Source organism: Anastrepha obliqua, chromosome 4, assembly GCF_027943255.1.
Source record: "Anastrepha obliqua isolate idAnaObli1 chromosome 4, idAnaObli1_1.0, whole genome shotgun sequence".
NCBI lineage: Eukaryota > Metazoa > Arthropoda > Insecta > Diptera > Tephritidae > Anastrepha > Anastrepha obliqua.
In genome coordinates, this window is record NC_072895.1 from 47,941,876 (window position 1) to 47,964,506 (window position 22,631).

At 36.4% G+C, this 22,631-nt stretch overlaps 2 protein-coding genes across 2 annotated transcripts in view; one reads left to right on the forward strand and one right to left on the reverse strand.

Moving 5' to 3' along the window:
- LOC129246367 (GTPase-GDP dissociation stimulator vimar) overlaps window positions 1-11,974 on the reverse strand; it is a 49,784-nt gene extending 37,810 nt beyond the window's left edge. The window contains exon 1 of the mRNA XM_054885124.1: window positions 11,524-11,974. Coding sequence (XP_054741099.1) covers window positions 11,524-11,530 — 7 coding nt within the window. The 5' untranslated portion in view covers window positions 11,531-11,974. The remainder of the gene's footprint in view (window positions 1-11,523) is intronic.
- Window positions 11,975-13,314: 1,340 nt separating this feature from the next.
- Window positions 13,315-20,791, forward strand: LOC129246370 (G protein pathway suppressor 2). The gene is made up of 6 exons (XM_054885129.1): window positions 13,315-13,627; window positions 13,682-14,010; window positions 14,067-14,157; window positions 16,753-16,803; window positions 16,864-17,324; window positions 20,374-20,791. The coding sequence occupies exons 1-6, from the start codon at window positions 13,462-13,464 to the stop codon at window positions 20,527-20,529; spliced, it is 1,254 nt and encodes a 417-aa protein (XP_054741104.1). The 5' UTR covers window positions 13,315-13,461; the 3' UTR covers window positions 20,530-20,791.
- Window positions 20,792-22,631: the final 1,840 nt, after the last annotated feature.

Below are 22,631 nucleotides of genomic sequence, written 5' to 3' on the forward strand. Positions count from 1 at the left end.
TTTCCATTTTTTAGATAATTAATTAACTAATTGCAACAGGAGCATTCTTAATTTCATTCGGATTCATTTCCTCTCGATGAAAGATGAGCAGTCTACACTCTGTCTCAATCCCAATGTGAATTTTTGAGGGATGATAATTTAAGAAATAGTGACTTGTCAGAAAGCAAACTATTTTCCTGATGTTTACTTCACGCATATTATGCAGTTTCCTATTGTAGGTAAAAGGTCTTATATGCCTTTTGGCTTGACGGAGTTCTTATGTAACTTCCCAATGGGTAATTCTTTAAGTACTCTCCCAACCATTACCCTGTATTTAGCTTCTGCCCAGTTGATACCACAGCAGTTAATGCAGTTTGACTAGGCGAGCCTATAACTATGTGTGCACCCTTGTAGCCCCCTCACATGATTTAATCTCGCACAGATCGAAAGTGCTTGAATTTAGCCTGAAAAATTACTCCTTTTAATTTTCAAGCTTTTAATTTGTTTGTCTGTTGTTTTATTTTTTGCGCAAAAATAAAGTAAATTAACTTTCTGAGACCCAAGACTTAGGCGTTGTGAGATTCTTTCTTTGTTTAAGTTAGGTACCACTCGTTATTACTGGAAGAGAAGAAAACAAATTTTCCCTCTCCGCCTGCACTGACCCGCAAATAATTTAATTTTGACACCTAACAAATGAGTGATTAATAAACGAACAAAATAAAGAAAAAAAAAAGATTTTTACAAAAAACTGTTTGACAGATCAGTTGGAAAACTATAGAGCATACTTTTGAAAGATGCCGCTTGGCAAATAAAATGTTAGATTTAAATGGCGTAGTTATAATTTTCAGGGGCTTATTGAGACACCCGTTGCACTTCCATACATCTGAGAAACGTCAGAACACATTTTCCAAATGATTTAAGTACAATTCGCATTCGCTTTATTGCCAAAAAAGAACCTAAAGAAATCGAAATTATAATTTAAACACAAAATGCAAGAGCACGCAGTCACTTAATTGGTCCACACAATGATGTCACAGTGCTATACACCGAAAGTAGAAAAAACTTGACAAAAGAGTGAAACAAAAAAAATAAAAACCGATACTTGTAGACAAAGTTTACCAACTTTAATCCAATGAAGGTGGCCCAGTAAATTTATAAATTTTTTTTATGGAGCGTAACGTTGAATGGAATGTAAAAACCAAAGGAGAAAAACAAAAACAACAAAAAATGGTGAATTTTGGTATGCAAGTGAGCGCTTCATATTTCCACTGTGCGGGGTGATTGTGCGATAGCCAGGGTGTACAATGAAAAAATCTTATTAGCAATAAAAAACAACTTGCAGTAATTCATAAGCAACAACGTTAAGCATCACCGACTCCGGGACGACGATGTTGAATGACTGAACCAACAAAAGCGCCAACAATATATTGCCAGTTGAATTGGCTGACGCTGTCAAGCAAGCGAATAGACAGGCACAACGGAGAGTGGCAAGGCGGAAAGCAGTTAAGCTATTTCAAAAAAAAAAAAAAGCACACGAAAACAAAAGGCAGCTAAAGGGCAATCAAATTTAACCCTCTGCGGCAGATGCCTAGTTGTAGCAAAGAAGAGCAGTAGAGCAAAAGCAGAGGCAAATGTGGCTCAATTACTGCGATGCTAAATAAATTTCTGAAGTGAGTTTCAGCTAATCTAAGTAATCTGCGTGAAATGAATAAACCCAGCAAAAGCAACACACACATACAGACACAGCTACATACACTCCTGAAAGGACTAACAAAAAATAGCACTTTCATCAGGTCACACGAATACACCAACAAATATAAGTACGAGTATTTAAGCGCTCGCGCAATTTCTTCGAGAAATCCTTGCAGGTCTTCACACAACACAAGGATACATACAGTTTGCTCTAACAGGCTGTTTATTTTTTTGTTTTTGGGAAATTTCTTATCAGCAACAAATACAAATAAGCCACCACCACGTTGGTGGTGAATGGATACCGGCTTAACAGTAAACTGCTAGTTGGCAATTGTTGCAGAATATATTGTTTGAGTACAATGCTTGGAATATAATAGGAAGTGAATAGGAACAGTCAGGAAGAGAGGTGAAGTTGTGGCAATTACGGTAACTGACAGTCGGCCTTGTGCGGTCGAGGAACAGTGGGCCATTTATTTATTTTAATTTGAAAACTTTTTAAACACATTCAATTGTATTAAAAAGCAGATATTTTGTACTTGTGTAATACTCTAAAAGAAGTGTTCTGGCAGCCCAAAAAAATGTTAGACGTTGAACTGAAATGCTATCTGATATCCAAACTTTAGAGCAATTTGCAGAGGCATTAAACATAACTCATTAGGCTATTTCTAAATGTTATCCTCTTCTCAAATTTTATTGCATTTTAAACCCACCAGAAACGTAGATGACGCATACAACATTGACCGATTTGCCGAGTTTTTTCTTTAATTAAAATTTAATTCACAAAAAACTGTGTCAAAGTGCAGGAAAATCCGGCGGTCGTAGTCCAAGAATTAAGAATTCTGAGATGGATGATAATTAGACCAAAGAAAGTATATTGAGCGGTCGCGTGGTCCGCCTGACTAAATTTCGCGCTTAGCATCTGTGTGCATCACGGGAGCGACGCGCACCTGCCCTACAGTAGCGATGCAGGTGGTGGTCGAGGTGACACCGTTTCTCATTCATAGTTTTTCAATTCAGCCAAGCTCACTCTGCTTATTGTGACTAGAGAAAGAACCATCAGCTTTCACTTGGGATGACGTCACTGAGGTCATTAAATTTGAGAAGAAATTCAAAGTAAACTAGAGTACGCCTGTTCTCGAAAGGAAACTTCAAGGATGTACCCCACGTTGGAATGTAGATGGCTCGCAGATATCTGAAGGCATAGACTGGTATATATGGCGCCAAAACAAAGCGGTCTGAGCCAATGGGTACTTTTTCCTCCGTCTTCCAGGCGGAAGTAGATATATGCCATATGTCTACATATGTGAAGAGATACACTTAGACAGAAATCTCCAGAACGAGCGAATTACCTTTCTGAGCGACAGTCAAGCGGCATTCAGAGCATTTGTCATTCTTTGAGGTTAAGTCATCATTAGCCTATGAGTGCATCGAGAAATTGAACTGGTTAGGAATGCACAATCTCATCCCGCTCATATGGATCCCAAGATCTAGAGCCATCCCTGGGAACGAAGTAGCGGATGCATTGGCTAGAGGGGCTGCGGCCTCGTTATTGATAGAACTCGAGCCCTTCCTTGCCATGGGACAACACACCAACACTCGCACCAAACTGTGGGGATACGCCAGACGAAGTCTTTACTGAGATTCATCTTAGGTATATTGAGAGTGATGTGTTTGAATGAAGTTTGAACTGAAGCACAAACCTCTCCCTTTTCATTTATTCAATGCCGAATAACGGTTTGACAAACCATCTCCGATTACATGTGGATAAACGCATTTGACAACATTTCCTGCCCTTTTAGAAAGTTGATATTTGGAAATGAAATCACCACTTGTTAGTAACGTCACCAGATGTAGTTAATGTATCATTTCATGGGGCTTCATATAAACGATCCCCACGTGAAAATATTCGATGCGGTATCTGCTGGTACTGGTAGAGAAAGAGGAAAGCGCCTTATTCGTTACAAAAACCTGGCGCGAAATTGTTGAGGCGTTTTCAGCTCTAATTAAGAAGAAGATGTAACATCATGCATGAGTCCTAATCGTATGGCATGTTTTGTATCTTCGTCGGGTAATCATCCATTCAAAAGTTTAAATTATTCTGTTATTCCCATAAAATTCGAAAGAAGTTCAAATGCCATGATTCATTACTGATGAGATCGGATCGAACGCGCATCTTCGAGTCTTTAGACTAAAGGAGAATATATGTCACGTGCATTCGATTAGGCTCATGAAATGGTATTCAAAACTAAAACAAAAAAGACGTTTAACCGTACGGCCGCTCACAAGACCTGGAAGTTAAACTGTTAGCAATCAAAGTTAAGACATTGTTATTAGGACTCTATATGAATGGAGTATTCGCGAGTATTGGCACGTGACCACTTCTCATCACTCATACCGAACCCACTGTGGGATGTGAAAATCAAATAATAGGCAATGACAAAAGTGTGTGTGCATTTCTGCTATGAACCAGCTTCTCATAAAATCCAGCTGCCGTTCACGGACAGCATATAACTGTAAAGCTCTCCATTTCAGGAATAACTAATATCAAGACATACTCGTACACTGTAAATTGACAGAAAAGCTTGGCCAAACTCGCCAAAAGAAAGGTATGCTCTAATTATGTCTAGCGGGAAGCCTTCGGATAAGCGCGTACTAATTGAATAAAAGCGAAAAAAATTATATTATATATAATTGGTGTTTCTTACCTAATGCTTACGTGACTTATTATTTTCTTCTTATAATATATTTTATTTAAGTACAATAATATGAAATATGAAGAGGTAACCGCTTTTGTGTTTCAGTTACATTCGCATGCTCTACATTGCGAAATTCTGATCAGGCTTACGAACAAATGATGTACATAGACTGAGTCAGAGCCTGCTTAGTCAAATTTAAGTGTTTTGAGCAAGAAGCGAAGTAAATTTGTTAATAAATAAGGATAGTAGGTTTTGAATCAATACACAACGTCACCGATATGAAAAACACTACCGTATTTGGCAATAGAAAATATTCCACAATGCATTAGTCTTCGAATTGCTCACTTGAACACCTGGATTATTTTTTGAAATAACTCGGCGGTAAAAGATTTAGATCGAATGAGGAGGGGATCGGCGAAGCAATTTTATAAAAGGGGATTCTGTTGAAAAATAAAGTGTCGATGAACAAAGTGTTGCTTATAGTATATACTTTTTAAAGACTCATCGACCCAGCAATGTTTAAAAATTGAGATTTGAAAACGTTTTAGTTTATTATACTAATAAATGTATTTTTTACATTTTGCCAATTTAAGCTTAGAAAACAAAAAGGATTTTGAGAAAATATTCTTGGAGATCTGAAATTTTCATTGCACCTCTGCGCAAATGTTGCAAATAAATAACTTCTGAAAAACTTTATTTGTGCAAATTTAAGTGGTTTTAAAAGGAGTGAAAGCATGGCCTATCTGGCTCCAAAACATAGTGAAAAACTTCAATTGATGGCGACAGCTTTACTAAATACTAAATTAGACTTTCTGTGTGACGCAAAAATACTATAGGACAAACGGACCCTTACTAATTATGTTAGGTAACCACCTAATTCAGCATAAAATTATCCAATTATTATTAGAATTTAACAGTGTGTCCTTTACTATTATAGGTTTTGAAAACAAAAAAACGAAAAAAATGTTGCCTAAATCGCTTTATCAACTAAACCGACAAGCATCCTTCGAAATAGCGGCTACGAAGGGGGTGGGCGATGACAACGAGTGCCAAGTTCTGCTGCGCAACACATCTAACACACAAAGGACCAATTAACCGGTAGGTGGTAATAGATGTGGAGCAGGAGGTACTCGTTTTGTAGACTACCCGCATCGACTAGCGGTATCACTTGGTTATTGAGCACAGCTGTTACTGTTGCTTTATAAGTCACGCAACGAGACTGTGTGGCGCTCCCTGTGTGCGTGCGTGTATGTACAATCTTAGAGCTTATGCAGATTGAACGCGTGTAAAATGGGTATCACTTACCACCACAGATGACGCCATGAACAACTGCGCCCCGCCAACGTCAACTCTGCCATCATTGCTATTGGCATTTAGTCTGATGGTTGAGGTGCTGTTTCTGTTCCGATGTATGTATGCACAATACGTACGAATAATTGCACGAACATGCGAACATGTTGTGATGGGCGAAGCTAGTCTGAGATCTGAAGCGTAAGCTTCACATCAAACACGGCGTCAGGAATCTGGCTGCGTGCTGCGTCGAGGGAGGATGATGAGTGATATGTGTGATATGTACTTACATATGTATATCTTGTACGGTTCGTTTGTGTGTTTGTGTATTTTAAGTAATATATTTTATGAATGGCATTGCTGGCATAAGGATAACGATGCTGCTGTTCCGAAGAGCTGTTGACTATTGTGTTAGCTGGTTATTTGGTTTGTTGTTGCCTTCATTGATCCTCGAGGCGTCGAGCGAGCAAAATGTGGAAGGATGTGTTGTTAATGTAAGGCGTAAGTTGTAACGTTTTAAATACGTACATACATAGATATGTATGCATGAATACCAGCCCGTACTTCTTTTTTGTCATAACTTCCATAGGTATGTATGTATATACATACATAGCTACATATATACGTATGTATGTCTTTTGAGTGCCTGTACATATGTGCATACATAGAGACTTAGTTGTTTGTTGTGATTGCTGTTGCCACTCTTGTCCTTGTTGTAATTTTTCCATTTTACATTCTCTTGATTTTTGCTTTTCCCTAACAAACATCCCACATTTCATGCCCGTTTTTTTTTTATTGACGGCAAGGCACATACTTACATGCGTTTGTGCATATGTACATGTGCATGTTCGTACATGAAGTGGAAAGCCACTACAGACATTGCACTTTTGCATTTACATTTGAGCAGAAATACCCGTACAAACATATGTACGAACATGAATATTTGGTTTTATTTGCGACTTCACAACTTGGCAACACTTGCAGCAATATAAAAAAATGCGTTTGAACTTTGTTTTGGGCTTTTCGTTTCCTCTCAAAATGGAAATGGTATGACAATGGTGAAGAAAGAATTTCTGCACACAAGTATTTAAGGTATATACATATGTATGTGTGTATGCATATATGTATTTATATCCTAGTGGATATTTTAAAGTTTTGACAGCGTGAGTGAATACGGAAACTCTTTAATGACAGAGATCAGTACCGTTCATTTGTAAACCATAAAAGATTAAAATATTTCAGTAACTGATTAAGAGAAATTCCTCAAATTTATTACAAAGAATTACTCCAATTTAAAGAGATACCGATATCGAGCATACTAAATCTAAGCGAATTAAATAATCGTTAAAACTCAATGAATATTAGCTGAAAGTTTAGAAATGTCTATCCGAGTGGAAATATTGAGAAGTATTTGAGGGAATAACAAGGTGGCGCAAAATTAATCCCCCTATCGATAAATTTATTATATTTGCAAATGACGTCGTACGTCAATCATATTTGACACTTGTGAACTACCGCAGCAGTCATTGTAAAAAATACAAGTAAACATACTCTTCTTCTTCCTATTTTTTTTACAGGCACCCTTGGTGTGATAATGTGAGTGCTTGGTCTTTTTGCTTGAGGGGTCGCATAAAAGAGCGTTTTTGAATCAGATGATCTCAGCTGCGGGCATTTTTTGACGACCAGCTGAGAGTGTTTTCACTTATGAATCTGTAAAATTGCTGCAGTATACAAACAGACAAGCAAGTAAGCGCGTAAAGATCAAAACAAAGATTTCCAAATGATTTTTTTTTATTTAGCAAAAAGGTTCTTCAAAAACAAAATTGCATGATTAATTTTGGGCTACCTTGAACTTATAACTTGCAAAAATGTAAAACGATACCTTAGTGAAATTAAATTAAATTCTTTACTTATTTAACTTTTTCTGTCATACAGAAATTGGGTATTTTTAATTGTTGATGTACGGGACCGCTTTTTCAACATTCCATACAAAAGTTAATCAATGAATCTGAAGCAAGCTAATTAAAGTTATACATCAGTATATTTTCCCCTTTTTTTCAAAGCGTTATTTCACTTTTAATTTTTTTTCATTCATATAGGCATTACTTTTCAGAAGCCAAATTTAAATATTATAATATAAAAAAAGCGAGTTGGAAAATAATTGAAATCACAAAAAATGATTTAATGCAGATGCAGGCCAAATCAACATTTGATTAACAACATTTTTCAATTTCAAAGAATTCAATTTCGTATTGATAATGGACGAGGGAAATGAATTTGAAATTGTAAAAATGCTTCTATTACTTGATGTAAAAAATTCAAATTTACTTTTTATAAATTTTTAGCAAATTGTAACACTGGTAAGAAAAACAAGAATTGAAACGTAATAAGCAATGAAGACAGTCAGGAAATTACCACTGAAGATATTCAAACTTAATATAATATAAAGAAAATATTCGAAGTCAGGCATATATTGGAAACATTATACTCATAGCACAAAACATTGCTTTACTTAGTTCCAAAGCACGCAGAGAATTTGTACGAAAGCCAAATAATGCTTCTTTTAAACCTGAATAAGTCACTAGGATAGTAAAGCTGCTCCTACTATGGCACTGATCCAGTATATTGGATAAAAGAAAACCAAGGATGCCAAGTGGTACCTGGAGATAATAGAGTCAACCATGCTACCAGAGTGGAAGATGCCTCTCAAATGGGTGTACATGCATGAAATGACCCAAAGCAAACCAGCAAGTTGGCTAAGAATTCAGTTCGTTTCAAACACAGTTAAGGTCATGCGCTGGCCAGCTCAGGCACCAGACCTCAATTTCACTGAAAATCTTTAAAGTGTCCCAGTGGTTGGAGCTAAGAAATTTAGGGTATTTTCAGGATTTTTGTTTTACAATAAAAAAAATGAAAAACGATATTTCAATTTTTGTAAGCTTTTTTCAACGTCTTTTACATACAAAATTTTATTTTTATTTCTTATATTTTATTTATTATTTTTAATTTTATTTGTAAGGGATATGTACAATATAACCTTAACTTAATTAGTACTTTGGCTAATGATAATATTTTATTATTTAATTATTGTTTTATAAAAATAGAATTCATACAACAACATGAACCGTATAAAGCAACTTTTCGAGCTTTGTATAAAATTTGTAAAAATCGGCATATTTTCAATTTGTTTACTCAGAATTTCTAAAAAAAAGTGCACGTTTCGAGTAGGTCAAAAAATCACACCGATTTTTAAGAATATTTTTCGGTCGCGATGTTGTGCATTTTCTGTATTTAGAAAACATCAAATACCATTAGCAGACATTTTTTTTTAAATCAACGCAATTTTTGAACCACTTACACTTTATTATACCAAAATTCAATGAGCTATAAAATTGCTCGAAATTTTTCTAAAAATTCAGGGTAAAAGATTTGAAATTTTGATGAAAATTTGCCAAGTTCTAACAAATTCAGTACAAAGTTTGAAACTTAACCTTATATGTGGTTTTTGTTGTAGTATGTAGTTCTCAATATATTGTGCACATTTTCTTTTGACGCTGATTTTCTTTTGCTTTTATTATGCAATATGACCAGCGAAAAAACGAAATTGTCAAAAATCAACATGAGCGGCTAGAAACTGAGCCACCAGAATATTTATATTTAGTTCAGTATAATTTGATCTCTTTTAGCTCATGGATTTATAACGTAATTAGTTATTCATGACTTAGTCTTAATATTGTACTCCAAAGAATTCAAGTATAAAGCAGCAAGCCGAAAAATTATGTATGCATAATAATTGTGCTACCATAAACGGAAGTAAAATAAAAGTAAATGGTATTTTCCTACTAAGAAAATGGATGTGCACATATAAATGTACGTACATATAAAAAATTGCATTTAGAATATCGACCAAACAGTTTAACTATGCGCGAAATTAAAAACATGTTGCAAATTTGCATTTTTGGAACTTTTACAAACTTTACGCGATATAGGTTATATACGTATGTATGTGCATACATAGTTGAATATATGCAAAAATGAAAAATAATAAGCAATGCAATCAAACGGTGTATTTTTTATGAAAACATTTTTGTTGATCATTCAAATTTTTTATTAAAATAAACAAAATGTGTAATATCAGTGACTACACCTATTGTAACATAATTCTGTGACGGGAGAGATAACCTGATTAATGTTTTAATGCTTAAAAAACTTCTTATCATGCATATGTATAGTATGTATGCAAGTAAGTACTCGCAGATTGGTTGATTTTCATATAGACTTGTACAACAGAATTCCTTTTACACTAATAGGATTCGATGATAACAAACACACAAGAACCACAAACAGATGCATTTCCAAAGAAAAAAAAAAAACAAATCAGGGACGAACTCAAGTCAAAATATTTAAAACTTTGTCAACATCTCGAATCTTCATTATTAAAAAGATCTATCTTTCCATGACAATTAAAACCCTGCCTTCCAACTACCGGTTTTGTTCATTTAAATTTCCTTTTCCTCTATTTAAATATACTAGTTACATGCGTATGTAACCCTTTGTGCACTCATCCAAAACAATTTATTAACAATTAATTTCCATCCGACCACAAATCGCTACTAAACCCACTCAGGCATTGCACACTTACTACAAAGGAGTCACATTTGTCTAATGAGCACGGCTTATCGAGCAATGGGTTGACCGTGGGTCGTGGATGGGGGCGATGCCAACCGTTTATGTGTCGCTGTCAGGAGAATAGCTTGAGTTGAAATAGACGCACAGAGACACAAATAGATTAAATTGCAGCACACGCATATGTGGTGATGCATACATGATAAGGAGTTAGAGGAGAAACGATTGTAAATATTGATTTTTCACACAAGAACTTTATGGCGCAACTGGAAAGCTGTTTAGTGCAAGAGTACTTTTGCCATCTGACTGAACTTGTAGCATGGACATGCAGACAGTTGTGTATGCATATATCGTGGCCCTAATTTTCCAAAAGCCGAATGTGAGTTTAAATCCGTACAGCCTGCGCAGGTACAGCAAACGCATCAACTGCATCAGGAAAACCATTGCATAAATAGCTAAGGGTATCCACTCCACAAAACATTTACGAGACGGCAGAAATAAACATAATACAAGCAGCAATGAAGTGAAAATGTGTACTAGGCGTAGTTTCGAGGGCACCGCGTTCGTTAGCTGCCAAATTCGAACAATTTTAGCTACAACTTGACCGAGTGCAAATTAAACTATTTTATAATCGTATTTTAATGTTTTTTTTAATAAATAATGTTTTATATTTATCAAGAAATGCTATCAGTCTTAATAATATAAAGTGTTTGTGAAAGAAAAATGGTGAACAGTAGGTACTAACATTCACAGGAGAAACGCGACGAGTGTTTAACAAATTAAAAGTTTTAACTACAAATAACACAAAAAATAAAATAAACTCGCGGTAGCTAAAAGTGGGTATATTTGGAGAAGGGAGGACTGCAGCTTTCCAACGATACCACTTTTACTCCCGAAATCGGTTGTCCTCATTTAAAACCCAACCCGTTGTTGTTGTTGCTACCACTTCTATATGCGTACGTATATATTACACGTAAAATACAAAGAGAAGGAGTATGCCCATTGAAATTCCTTTTTGTTTATTTTTGTTCAAGATAAACACATTGGCATAAACGCAACGAATGTGTGCAAGCCTCTGCAGTCAATTGCACCTAATAATTTTATTTACTAGCAGCAATGAAGTTATCTAGCTTACTACAAAAAGAGCTATACATACAAACAAACATATATAAGAGTTTTCAATTATGTGGAAAATTTATGAAAATGCATTTTATACAATCTTTGACTGCTGCATACTTACTCGCCATGTTCTCTGCTGTAGATTCCTTAGATAATGTGCTGCTATTTGGTGGCACTTATTTGGTTGCTATACACACAAACACACGCTCCGCGCTGCTGCTTTTTGACACCGATATTGACTTTAAGAGTTTATTTTTGGATTCCACTGTTTAGTTGTGAAGCATATACACTTGCTATTTTAATTCTAGTAATTTTTATTACGCTTAATTTCTTTTTTATTTATTCTAACTTTTGCCCGATATGTCTGCGACCGATTCCCTGGCTTTCGGCATAAAAACACGATAAAAGTGCTTTACTCGCAATAATCTCGTGCACTTTTAGTCCACACTAAATCTTTATATCACATTCACTTTTAACTTAACTTTTAAGTTATTTTATTAACTTATTTTCCTTTAATTTAATAAATACATAAATCGACACGCACATTAAACAACAGCACTTGTTTTCTTCAACACAAATGACAGGGCATTGATTTGTCTCGCTCTTTTTGTCTGGCGAAAAATACCTTTCAACAGTGTTGCTTCTTCATCTACAAATTTTTGCCATCACATCAGGTCATAGGGAGTTTTTTCGAATTCAATACAAAGCGAAACGTATTAGTGTTTTGAAATATTCACATTTACATATCTACGTGAGTGGCAGCAAAATTATATTAACAAATATCAAAAAACAAAAATTTAATTTCTAAAATTGTATTGGGCTAGTTCTGCAAAAGAAGCAGCACTCTTCGATTATCGTGCTGCCATGCTGTCAAATAAAATTGAAAGTCCTTCCAAGATTATTGAAAACATAAGGGATGTTCATATCTCAAAAGAAGCCTATGATAATGATGAATCAGATATTAAAATATCATCAACAAATGTGATCACCGACAAAATTATAAATTGCTAAGTAAGTAGCTCCTCTGTCTTTGGTAATGTATAATCTGTAAATAGAGAAATATTTTATTGCAATTCAAAGAGTTTTTAATAAATATTCAAAAAAAGCTCGTCAAAATGTGTGCGTCTTGCCTTCAATTAAAATAAAGGATTTATTTACATCTGACACTAGTGCGAAACAATAAGTTACCCATTAAAAAATATATATGTTTCTTTCCTCTAATAATAATATATTTTGTAGTAAAAAACATTAAACTACTATTTCTCACTTCAGTTACAATATCAGCCCAAGAAACTTGAAGAATTAAACGTCAAAAATTGTATAACACGACAACACGCTTCAAAAATTTAAAACCAAAAAATAAATGTAGAACCCAACAATTGTTTCATTAAACCGTGCTCAAAATCGATGCTCAATTACTCATTTTAATACAACTGTAAAATTTTACTTAATGCGATGGAAATAGATCAGGTGTTTTTATTGCCTGTTATGTTATCGTCATTTTCAAATGTCGTCAAGTAAACTCGCGCTCTCGATTGTTTGAAAACATGCTTTGATTTATACGATGAAGAAGAAAGAAGGACGCCGGAAATCTGGGCGAATCTTTTATTTGCAAAGAAGGGAAAAATCTAGAAAGCTTAAATGATCAAAAATGCTGCCAATGCGAGCGTCACAAACAAATACCAAATTGGCTGTCAAACATTGCATTGCTTCATAGACGTTGGCAATATATGATTTAATATATTTAATGACTTGTTTTACCAAACTCATTCAATTTGCGGTCTCGATTGGTAATTTCATTGAAATTGACCATTGAAGGCAATTACAAATTGAGAGTTGAGATGCCTAGTTAATTTGCACGGCAACCCCACTCACACCAATAAGTATTTAGCTTCTGTCAAAAAATAGGAAGAAGAAGAGTGTTTTTACTTGTGTTAATTTTACAGGAATAATCTTGATGCTTATATTTCTGTGCAATTGTGTTTTTCTGTTTTTGCTTTTTTAATGTTTAACTACAAAAATAGGTTTATTCAGTAAATATCGTAAGAAGGAGGAAAGGATGACGGAGAAAAAGTTTAACTCTAAAATGCCCTCCGCTTCAGCATCTGCTGTTAATAATAGTAACAATAATAGCAATGCGGCTGCTGCTAAGGCCGAACGGGAGGAACGCCTCAAATCTGCGTTAAAAGCATTTGTTCTTAAGGAGCGCCAACGTAAAAAAGAAGGTGAGTATTATAAAGTACCTTTCAAATTTTATAATTATGTATTTTTCCTTACAGAGGTGGATGCGAAAGAGGAAGAGGAGCGTTTGCGTAAAGAACGGGAAGACCGCGATCATCAGAATGATGTCTCGTTAGAAGACACACGCGGCAAAATTGCCAAACTTGACCAACAAATTAAAGATTTGCACAATCAGAAACAACAGTTATTTTTGCAATTGAAGAAAGTGTTAAACGAAGATGAAAATCGTAAAAAACAACAAAAAGACAATGAAATGTTCGCAATGCAAGCACTGCAAGCACAGCAAGTGAATGTTGCACCTCCGCCACCGCAGGTCTTCATACCACCCGTTAGAATGCAACATCACCAATTACCTATTATACCGAAAGTAGGTAGCACAAGTCATGTAATATATAATCTTGAATATAAATGTGTTGTTTTCAGTCTGTTACAAATCAGCCAGTTAAACGCACTCGGAGTCCGTCCCCTCCAACACATCAGAGCTATTATAAAAACACGAACTATGCTCAGCCGAGTAAGATAAAATATTTTTTATGCTTTACACTCATTTATTATTTGCCATCTCTCTTAGAGACAATAAGCAAATTTGTTAACATTAGTTTTTAACAGGAGTGGCTAGTCTCCAATGAGCTAGCTTTTATATACTAACTATAAAAATAACTTAAGATTAACATATTTTTTTACTTAAGATTTGCTGTTCACAATTAATAGATTTAAACTCTATCTGGGAGAACTAAATTATGACATCCTTTCAGTCTTCTATTAGTTAAACTGTTGTCTATAATTTTTTTTGTTTTATTTTTTATTTATGTCTGCCACTTATTTTCTTATATAAGATCTATATGATTTTCTGTATTAGTAATGAACTAATGCGCGCTTACAATAAAGTTGAACAGCGATAAGTCCAGACAGGCTTTAATATAGTTTTTTATAGGCGTCATTTGTTTTCAATCCTGATTTGGGAAATACGACCCAAAAGCCAATGCATTTTTTTGGTTTTAATTTTATGTTGCTTGTGCTTTTCTTTGATATGGGCTTTCCATGTTAGTACGGTACACTAGGCAGGGCTAGTTTACTGGGGCGGTAGCCCTTGGTCGGGAATAACCCGAGTGATTCCGGTAACATAGAATCGGCTGCCATGGGAATGTCCATTTAACAGTATCATTTTGGGGTATCTTGGAACCATTAAGAGAAAAATTTGGGCAGTCTTCCTTCCTCAATGCAAAAGTAGCTTGAATTGATTTTTGCGAACTGACTCGAATTTTCAATTGCAATAGTCACGTTCCCAAAAATGCATGTTCTGATTGTAGAAGTTAAGATGCTTTTCCCGGGAAACTGCAGATTGCAATAATAGTCGTGTCATCAGCATATTTCGCCATGTTAATATCGTTTGATATAGGGATGTCGGCTATAAATATAGTATAGTATAGCACTGGACCCAAAACACCTCTTTGTGGAATTCCCGTAGGTAGTGGATTTCGTAGCCGAGTTTTGTTAACCAAACGTGCCGGAACGGCCTTATCTTAAATGCGCTTTGCTGTTCGTTAGTGTACATTTCAATGTAAATTTGATAATTTGATTTGTTCCAAGCAAAGATGCTAGTAAATTTAAAATTATATAAAAGAGAGTAGCATTAATATAATAACAATGCTAGAGTAAACAATTTATCATCAATTTATGAATGAGCAATAGGTACATATTTACATATATGGCGCGTGGATTCGTAAAAGGCAATATAGCGAAAGTGGGCACTTGGTGTTAAGAGCTTTAAGTCGAGCTAAATAATTATGGCCCTCCTCAAAAGGATGTGTGCAATTTAACTACCTTTTCATACATCCTTTTGAAAGCCATTTTCCGTGAAAATCTTGGGTGAGGTTGTTGTTGTTGCAGCAGCTCTATCAAACCTGCCTGCTTCGTACAGCAAGGCTGCTTCTAACACTTCTTAGGGCTGGCATTGAGCTCGAAGTTTATTTCTGCTGCGTCTGTCCAAGACGGCTCCCCCCGAACTCATTTTCGGTTAGATGTAATCAGTGCAATAGATGTTTCCCATCTGGAATGTTCTACTCCAGCCTCCATGGCTTCTGCGCCGGTGTCCTCGTTAAGCACCACCATCGGAACGTCTACGGCTCGTCGGAATTCACCAGAGCAACATCATTTTTAACTTCTTTTATGCCTCTCATTTCTAAGAGTGGTTTGTTTGTTTGTTAACAGTAGTCGTAGCCCCGCCAGTGTCGGGTATATCACCTGTCATCTTCGTCTAGCTCATCTAGAAGAGGGAGAGGGGTGTTAGATGAGTCGGTTTTAGGGGGCATGTGAAAAGGTGGTTAGTGTCGTGCTGGGTGCCTTTACATGCCGGACATATGTTTGGTATGTCGGGGTCGATTCTGGATAGGTAGGAGTTTAACCTGCTACAATATCCAGAACGTAATCTAGCCCTGTCTACTGAACAGCATATCTAAGACTGGTTGCCAATTGTGGTTGTAGGAAAATAGATGTTCCTTTAAATGGAAACAACAACTTTTTTTTGATAAAATAATGGAACTAATTTCGAACACCAATCAACATGTGTACTTACACATATTCAGACACGTTTAAAGGATTGGAATGGTCGCATAGACTTCTGCAAGTTTCCTTTTCTATCAAAATAACCGCACACGTAGTTAACGCACTAATTTTACAGTTAGTTTTTAGGGTGAATCAAAAACGAGTTCAAAAATTAAAAAATTATTAATTTTTCAGTACATCAAAACTAATTTCACTCGCTATTGTTGTTGTAACAGTATTAAGGTTCATTTTCATATTCACAATCAATCGGATTCCGTGACCTACATGATTATGTTGAGCTTATAAATACAAAGGCAGATGAAAATCAGCGCATATGAAATTACTGCAGGCACTTTTTAGGCTAATCCATTCAAAAATCCACAGCAAATATTTCTTCACAAATATACTTGCAATCTTAAAGTTTAATATAAAACATCAATAACATATTGTATTAGAGGGTTGGGCTGACAAAATTCTTCAATTAGAATTCTGCTTTGCAAGCTTCGTTTCATTGTTTACACGCATTCAATCTTTCATAAATCATTTAACTATAATTTTTTCACAGAGCACGATGAAAGCCGCCGTGGCGCTGAGTATTCCCGAGTGGCGTGGAACAGTAAGATCACATAATGACTAAATTAAAATATTTTAAAACTGCATTTATTTCACTTCACAGAACCGCCGACTCAGTATCCAGGACCGGGTGCACTCTTTTATCCTGCTACAGGTAATGCACCACAACCACAACCGGATGGGCGTGGCCCAGCCATAATTTATCCGTATGGTCTGCCATTACGACAGGGTTTCCACTTGGATTTGCAGCCAACATCTTCCGTGCCTGTTTCGAAATCCGATCAGGGATCATCGAAACCCACACAAGTGTATCATATTAGTTTGGATGCGCCACCCATCTCACAATCAGGTCCTGTGTCATCTGTGCCACCAGGTGTGCAAACGCAAAAGCCACAAGTTACAATGGAGAAAATCAGTGATCGTTATCATCCTGACGTGAAACACGATGGACCGTCGGGGCATGGACCGCCTCATCAATTACCAGAGGGTGTAGTGTATACACCAATCATGCCTGGCATGTCGCTGCATCCCAACATTATGCAAATTAGCAGCAATCCGGGACAGGTTAGGGTACATATAACATAGTTTATGACTTAATATATATTTATATTCACATATTTCACTAAGAGTTTCATAACACGAATTTGTGTATCTGTGCACATGAGATCTAAATAATTCGTATGCTGCTATTCAGCATCAGTCTGAAGTCACTAAATTTGAAATGTTATGTTACCGACCGGCGTATCCGAATGCGTTGGTGCGTTACTATCATTCGAAAGTGCGTAGGTTCGAATCCCCGTGCATGAAACATCAAAATTATAGAAGTTTTTTTTTTTAATAGCGGTCGCTGCTTGTAAGGCAGTGACAAACCTCTGAGTGTATTTCTGCCTCATAAAAAATATCTGCCGTTCGGAGCCGGCTTAAAACTGTAGGTCCCCCCATTTGTGGAACAACATCAAGACGCATACCGCAAATAGAAGAAGGAGCTCGGCCAAACATCCAGAAAGGGTGTGAACGCCATATATGTGCTAGCGACTCTGTATATTACTTTTTTCATAGCTAATTTTTGATACTCGGCTGGTTAGCTGCCGCAATATTGCAGAATACATACCGCACCGAAGGGGTTTGAAAATATGAGCCAATAACTTCATTTAGTTTGAAGCTGATTTTGCCCTAATATCAATAAATAAATAATATTAAAATTTAGGTAGTAATTATTAAATAAAAACTTATTCATTCTCTTCCATTGCTACTCTGCAGTGTAAAATTTTATACTGCGCTTGAGTAGCTGGTGATGAGCATCAGATTGTTAACATTTTACTGACAAAACGACGCGACTTTGGCATTGGAAATTATGCTACAGAACGTGGACGCTATCTCATAAAAACTAACACTGTCGCTATTATTGCAGTTCGAACAGCCCAATATTTTTGTGACTAGGGACGATATGGGTATTCAGCAACTTGTAGTCACAGAAAATTCACCAAATTTGGTGGTGAAAACCAATAGAGGCAGTCAGATCATAGTGGGTTGCAGTTAGAAATGTGCATAATTACTGCAAGTAAATTTATTAATCGATTCCTTGAATTTTTTTTGTTACTGAAAAAATCTCTTATAAAAACCAAATTGTGAATCGATTATTAAAAGATGTGTAAAAGGAGAAAATGTCACCTATCGATAATACTAGAGTATCCCTTATCGTCCATGTGCTTATGAGGAGTAACTCCTGCTGAAGATGCCGGAGAAATTATGGTGACATGGCTGCAGTCAATAGCGTCTAATATCCCCTTAATGCCGAATTCGTTATGAAAACTGAAAATGCTTTTATGCTAATAAATGTATATTTTTTACAGGAAGTATAGCAGCATTTGGTAGCTAATTTCTTTATGCTCGACTACTAAGTTGCAAATTACAATTTCCTATGCAGCTTTGATATGAGCTATTTGGAAATAAGTATAGGACTGAAATAAAGTAAAATAGCAAATATTTTTAATGGCCTGTATCTAACCATTATTTAAACAGTATTTCTAATCAGTATATCTAACGCAAGGATGATAGATACCAGGTTTGCACGTTAGGTATGGTGAAAAAAAAAAAATTTGAGGGGAACTTTGGATTCTACGTCATTCGTGTTGTGTTTTACAATATTTGTATTTAAATTAGTGAAACACGAAACGCATGACGTCGGCTTATCTGTCAAATTCGCTGAGAGCCGAATAACGGTCTGCTGGGTAGTAAACCTCTAAAAACCTTTTCACCATGTATCTAACCAGTATTTAACTAACCCGAAACCAGTATTTAACTAATTAAAACCTAAAAAAAGCTTAAAATATTTTCTTCCATCAAAAATGGGTCTGCGCACTTCGTAGAGTGGCCATTTCGTAAACGGGCATTTCTATAAGATGATAAAATTTCTTTTTATTTGTATTCATTAAACATTGTACTATATTCCAGAAAAGTAGCCTCGCTTCACTTTTGCGTTTGTTTTTTTTTCGATTAAATAAAACGCAATAATCGTGTCTTCCATATTATTTTTACTGTGGCCTGCTAGAGACTGCTTGTTGAATAGCAATTGGTCTAAAAATAAGAATTCACCACTCAAAGTCTTTATTTGTGACTAGAGACTGCTTACCGAATATCAGCACTAGTTTATCATATAGGGTGGGCCATGTAAAATTTGCTTTTTGAATCGGCTATAAAAAAAAACTAATCAATATTTTTTCAAACTTTTTTTTTATGTGAAGATTGAACATTGTCATTTATGAATGAAAAATAATAACGTTCAAATGACTGCCACGACTGGCTTTACAGTAGTCCATTCGATCAACCCAATTTTTAAGCACATTTTCGATTGTTTGGGCTCCAATTTCATGAATAGCAACTTCGATTTCGTGTTTTAAAGCATCAATCGTCTCTGGGTGGTTCGTATAGCATTTGTCCTTAACGGCTCCCCACAAAAAATAGTCCAACGGGCTTAAATCACAGCTTCTAGGCGGTCAATTGATATGGAAATTTCGGCTGATTAATCGGTTTTCAAAAACGGTAGCCAAAAGCTCGACTGTAACTTTGGTAGTGTGACAAGTTGCACCGTCCTGTTGAAACCAAATGTCGTCCATGTCTTCAATTTTTGGAAACAACTCGTTGAGCATGTCACGGTAACGCTTGCAATTTGCTGTAACCGCGGCTCCTCGCTCATTTTCGAAAAAAATGGCCCGATGATGCCGCCAGACCAAAATCCGCACCAAGCAGTGACTCGTTGTGGATGCATTTACTTCTCTACAGTAACGTGTGGATTTTCTGAGCCCCAAATCCGACAATTTTGCGACGTAGCCGCCGATGTGAAAATGAGTTTCATCAGAAAAGAAGAAGAAGAAGACTCACCACTTTGGAAATAGGTTTTCAATATTTCTTAATTTTGTTCAAGCGTATAGCGTCCCATTTCGTAAATTTCAAACCTTTAAGTATATTATGAACATATTTGACATGTCATTTGTGTTACTATTCTCAAAAAAATAGGTGGTTCAAAAAGCAAACGCTATATGGCCCACCCTGTAGAATAAATTAATGGATTTGGAAATTTGTGATTTAATTTAATTTTTCGCTTTTTGTTTAGAATCCAAAATCAGCGCCGAGCATAACCCAAGGCTATGCAACTGGTCGAAATGCTGCCGCGGCACACGAGCATTTGGCGCGACAACCGCAGATAATGCAAGGGCAACCAGGTCAACCACCACAACAACAAATGAATTACTCGCGGCGTATATTCTAAATGAGAAATGGTACACTAGACTTAAATGCATCTAGTGTAGGGATTTTTACATTATCACATATATTAAGATCTAAACTAAATAAAAATGTGTAGAAGAAACATTAAAACAATATGTGCGTGTTATAGGAATCCTATTTATTTCTTGAAAATTGTGTTATATTTTAAATTTCTGTCGTTGTTGTCTCACTGAACGCAAAAAATTGTATATTACCTTATTGTAAGCCAAAAAAGGCGCCTTTTATAAATTATTTTTATTTTGAAATGTGTTTTTTTATTATTAAAAAGTTAGTAAAAAATTATAATTTGAGATCTTTGCACAACTTGCACTCTTGTTCTTAGAAATTTAAATATTGGGAGGTTGAATTAGTTTTAAAGGTGACACACAGATGGCGCTATTTATCACTTTATCGCGTTGGCAATACTGAATATATATTCATGACAAAGCCTCATCCCTAGGCTTTGTTTATCAGTATCTGTCATTTCGCTGAAGTATAAACAACGCAGTGTTTTCGTGCTCCGAGTATGTCAACTTTCGTGCCGTCGAAATGCAATTTGCGGGAAGCTTTGCTTTTCTGCTTCAATTTGAAAAAAAATACAGCCCAAGCCCGTGAATTGCTGCAGGAGGCCTACCCAGACCATACTCCGTCGATTTCAACATGTGAGTACTGGTTTCGACGATTCAAAAGTGGTGATTTTCACACCGAAGACAAGGAGCGTCTTGGCCAGCCCAAAAAGTTCGAGGACGCGGAATTGGGGGAATTGGTAAACGAGGACTCTTGCCAAACCCATGAAGAGCTTGCTGAATCATTGGGCGTTGATAAATCAACCGTTTGCAAGCGTCTAAAAGCGATGGGAATGATCCAAAAGCAAGGACATTGGGTCCCGTACGAGTTGAAGCTGCGCGACGTCGAACGGCGATTTTTTACGTGCGAATTGCTGATCGAGCGACAAAATCGGAAGGATTTTTTGCATCGGGTGGTGACTGGCGACGAAAAATGGATCCACTACGATAACCCAAAACGCAAAAAATCATGGGGTTTGCCCGGCCACTCATCAACGTCGACGGCCAATCAGAATATTCACGGCAAGAAAATCATGCTCTGCATTTGGTGGGATCAGGTGGGCGTCGTATATTTTGAGCTGCTCCAACCGGGCGAAACAATCACGGGGGATCGTTACCGACTGCAATTGATGCGTTTAAGCCGGGCATTGAAAGAAAAAGGGCCGGAAACGGTAAAAAGGCACGACAAGGTTATTTTGCAACATGACAACGCTCGGCCGCATGTTGCTCAACCTGTCAAAAAATACCTTGGAACGCTTGGCTGGGAAGTGTTACCCCACCCGCCGTATAGTCCAGACATAGCTCCCTCCGATTATCATTTGTTCCGGCATATGAGTCTCGATTTGGCGGACCAGCGGTTCTCCTCGTACGAGGCTATCAAAATATGGGTTGAGTCATGGATAGCCAAGCAGCGGCCAGAATTTTGGAGAAACGGCATCCGGAAATTGCCCGAAAGATGGGCGAAAGTTGTAGCTAGCGATGGCCAATATTTCGAATAAAATATTTTGTACCGTTTTTTCACAATAAAGCCCCAAATCTTCGAAAAAAACCTTTGTTGAGTTCAATTTAATATTAGATAAAATACTTTATTGTTTTTCAACTTTTGTTAAATTGTTATAATTTTCTGTGAGTTAAGTAGGTTTTGTTTGTAAAGAAATGTGTATAAATACGGAACATTTTTGTAAAATATTTGTGAGAAAAAAATTGTAACTTTGTCAATTGAAGCAGCAAGTTTCATTATTTTGGGCAATTGTTGGATACAGGACTCTCCCCGCAGCATTAAGGATAGAGGACTCTCCCCGCAATGGATTTATAGCCGCATACAAGATTCTTCCCGAATTATTTTTCTTCCTGCAACGTTATTGATCCTTCCCGCATCGGTTTCTTCCTGCAACGTTATTGGTCCTTCCCGCATCGATTTCTTCCTGCAACGTTACTGGTCCTTCCCGCATCAATTTCTTCCTGCAACATTATTGGTTCTTCCCGCAACAGATTTGTAGCCGCACACAGGATTCTCCCCGCAACATTTTTGAACAGGATT

Excerpts from the sequence above, each read along its gene's own strand:
- LOC129246370 (XM_054885129.1), top strand. The coding sequence starts at position 13,462 with ATGACGGAGAAAAAGTTTAACTCTAAAATGCCCTCCGCTTCAGCATCT. Across the intron at positions 16,804-16,863 it reads TTCCCGAGTGGCGTGGAACA|AACCGCCGACTCAGTATCCA; the intron begins GTAAGATCACAT and ends TTCACTTCACAG. Across the intron at positions 17,325-20,373 it reads TTAGCAGCAATCCGGGACAG|AATCCAAAATCAGCGCCGAG; the intron begins GTTAGGGTACAT and ends CTTTTTGTTTAG.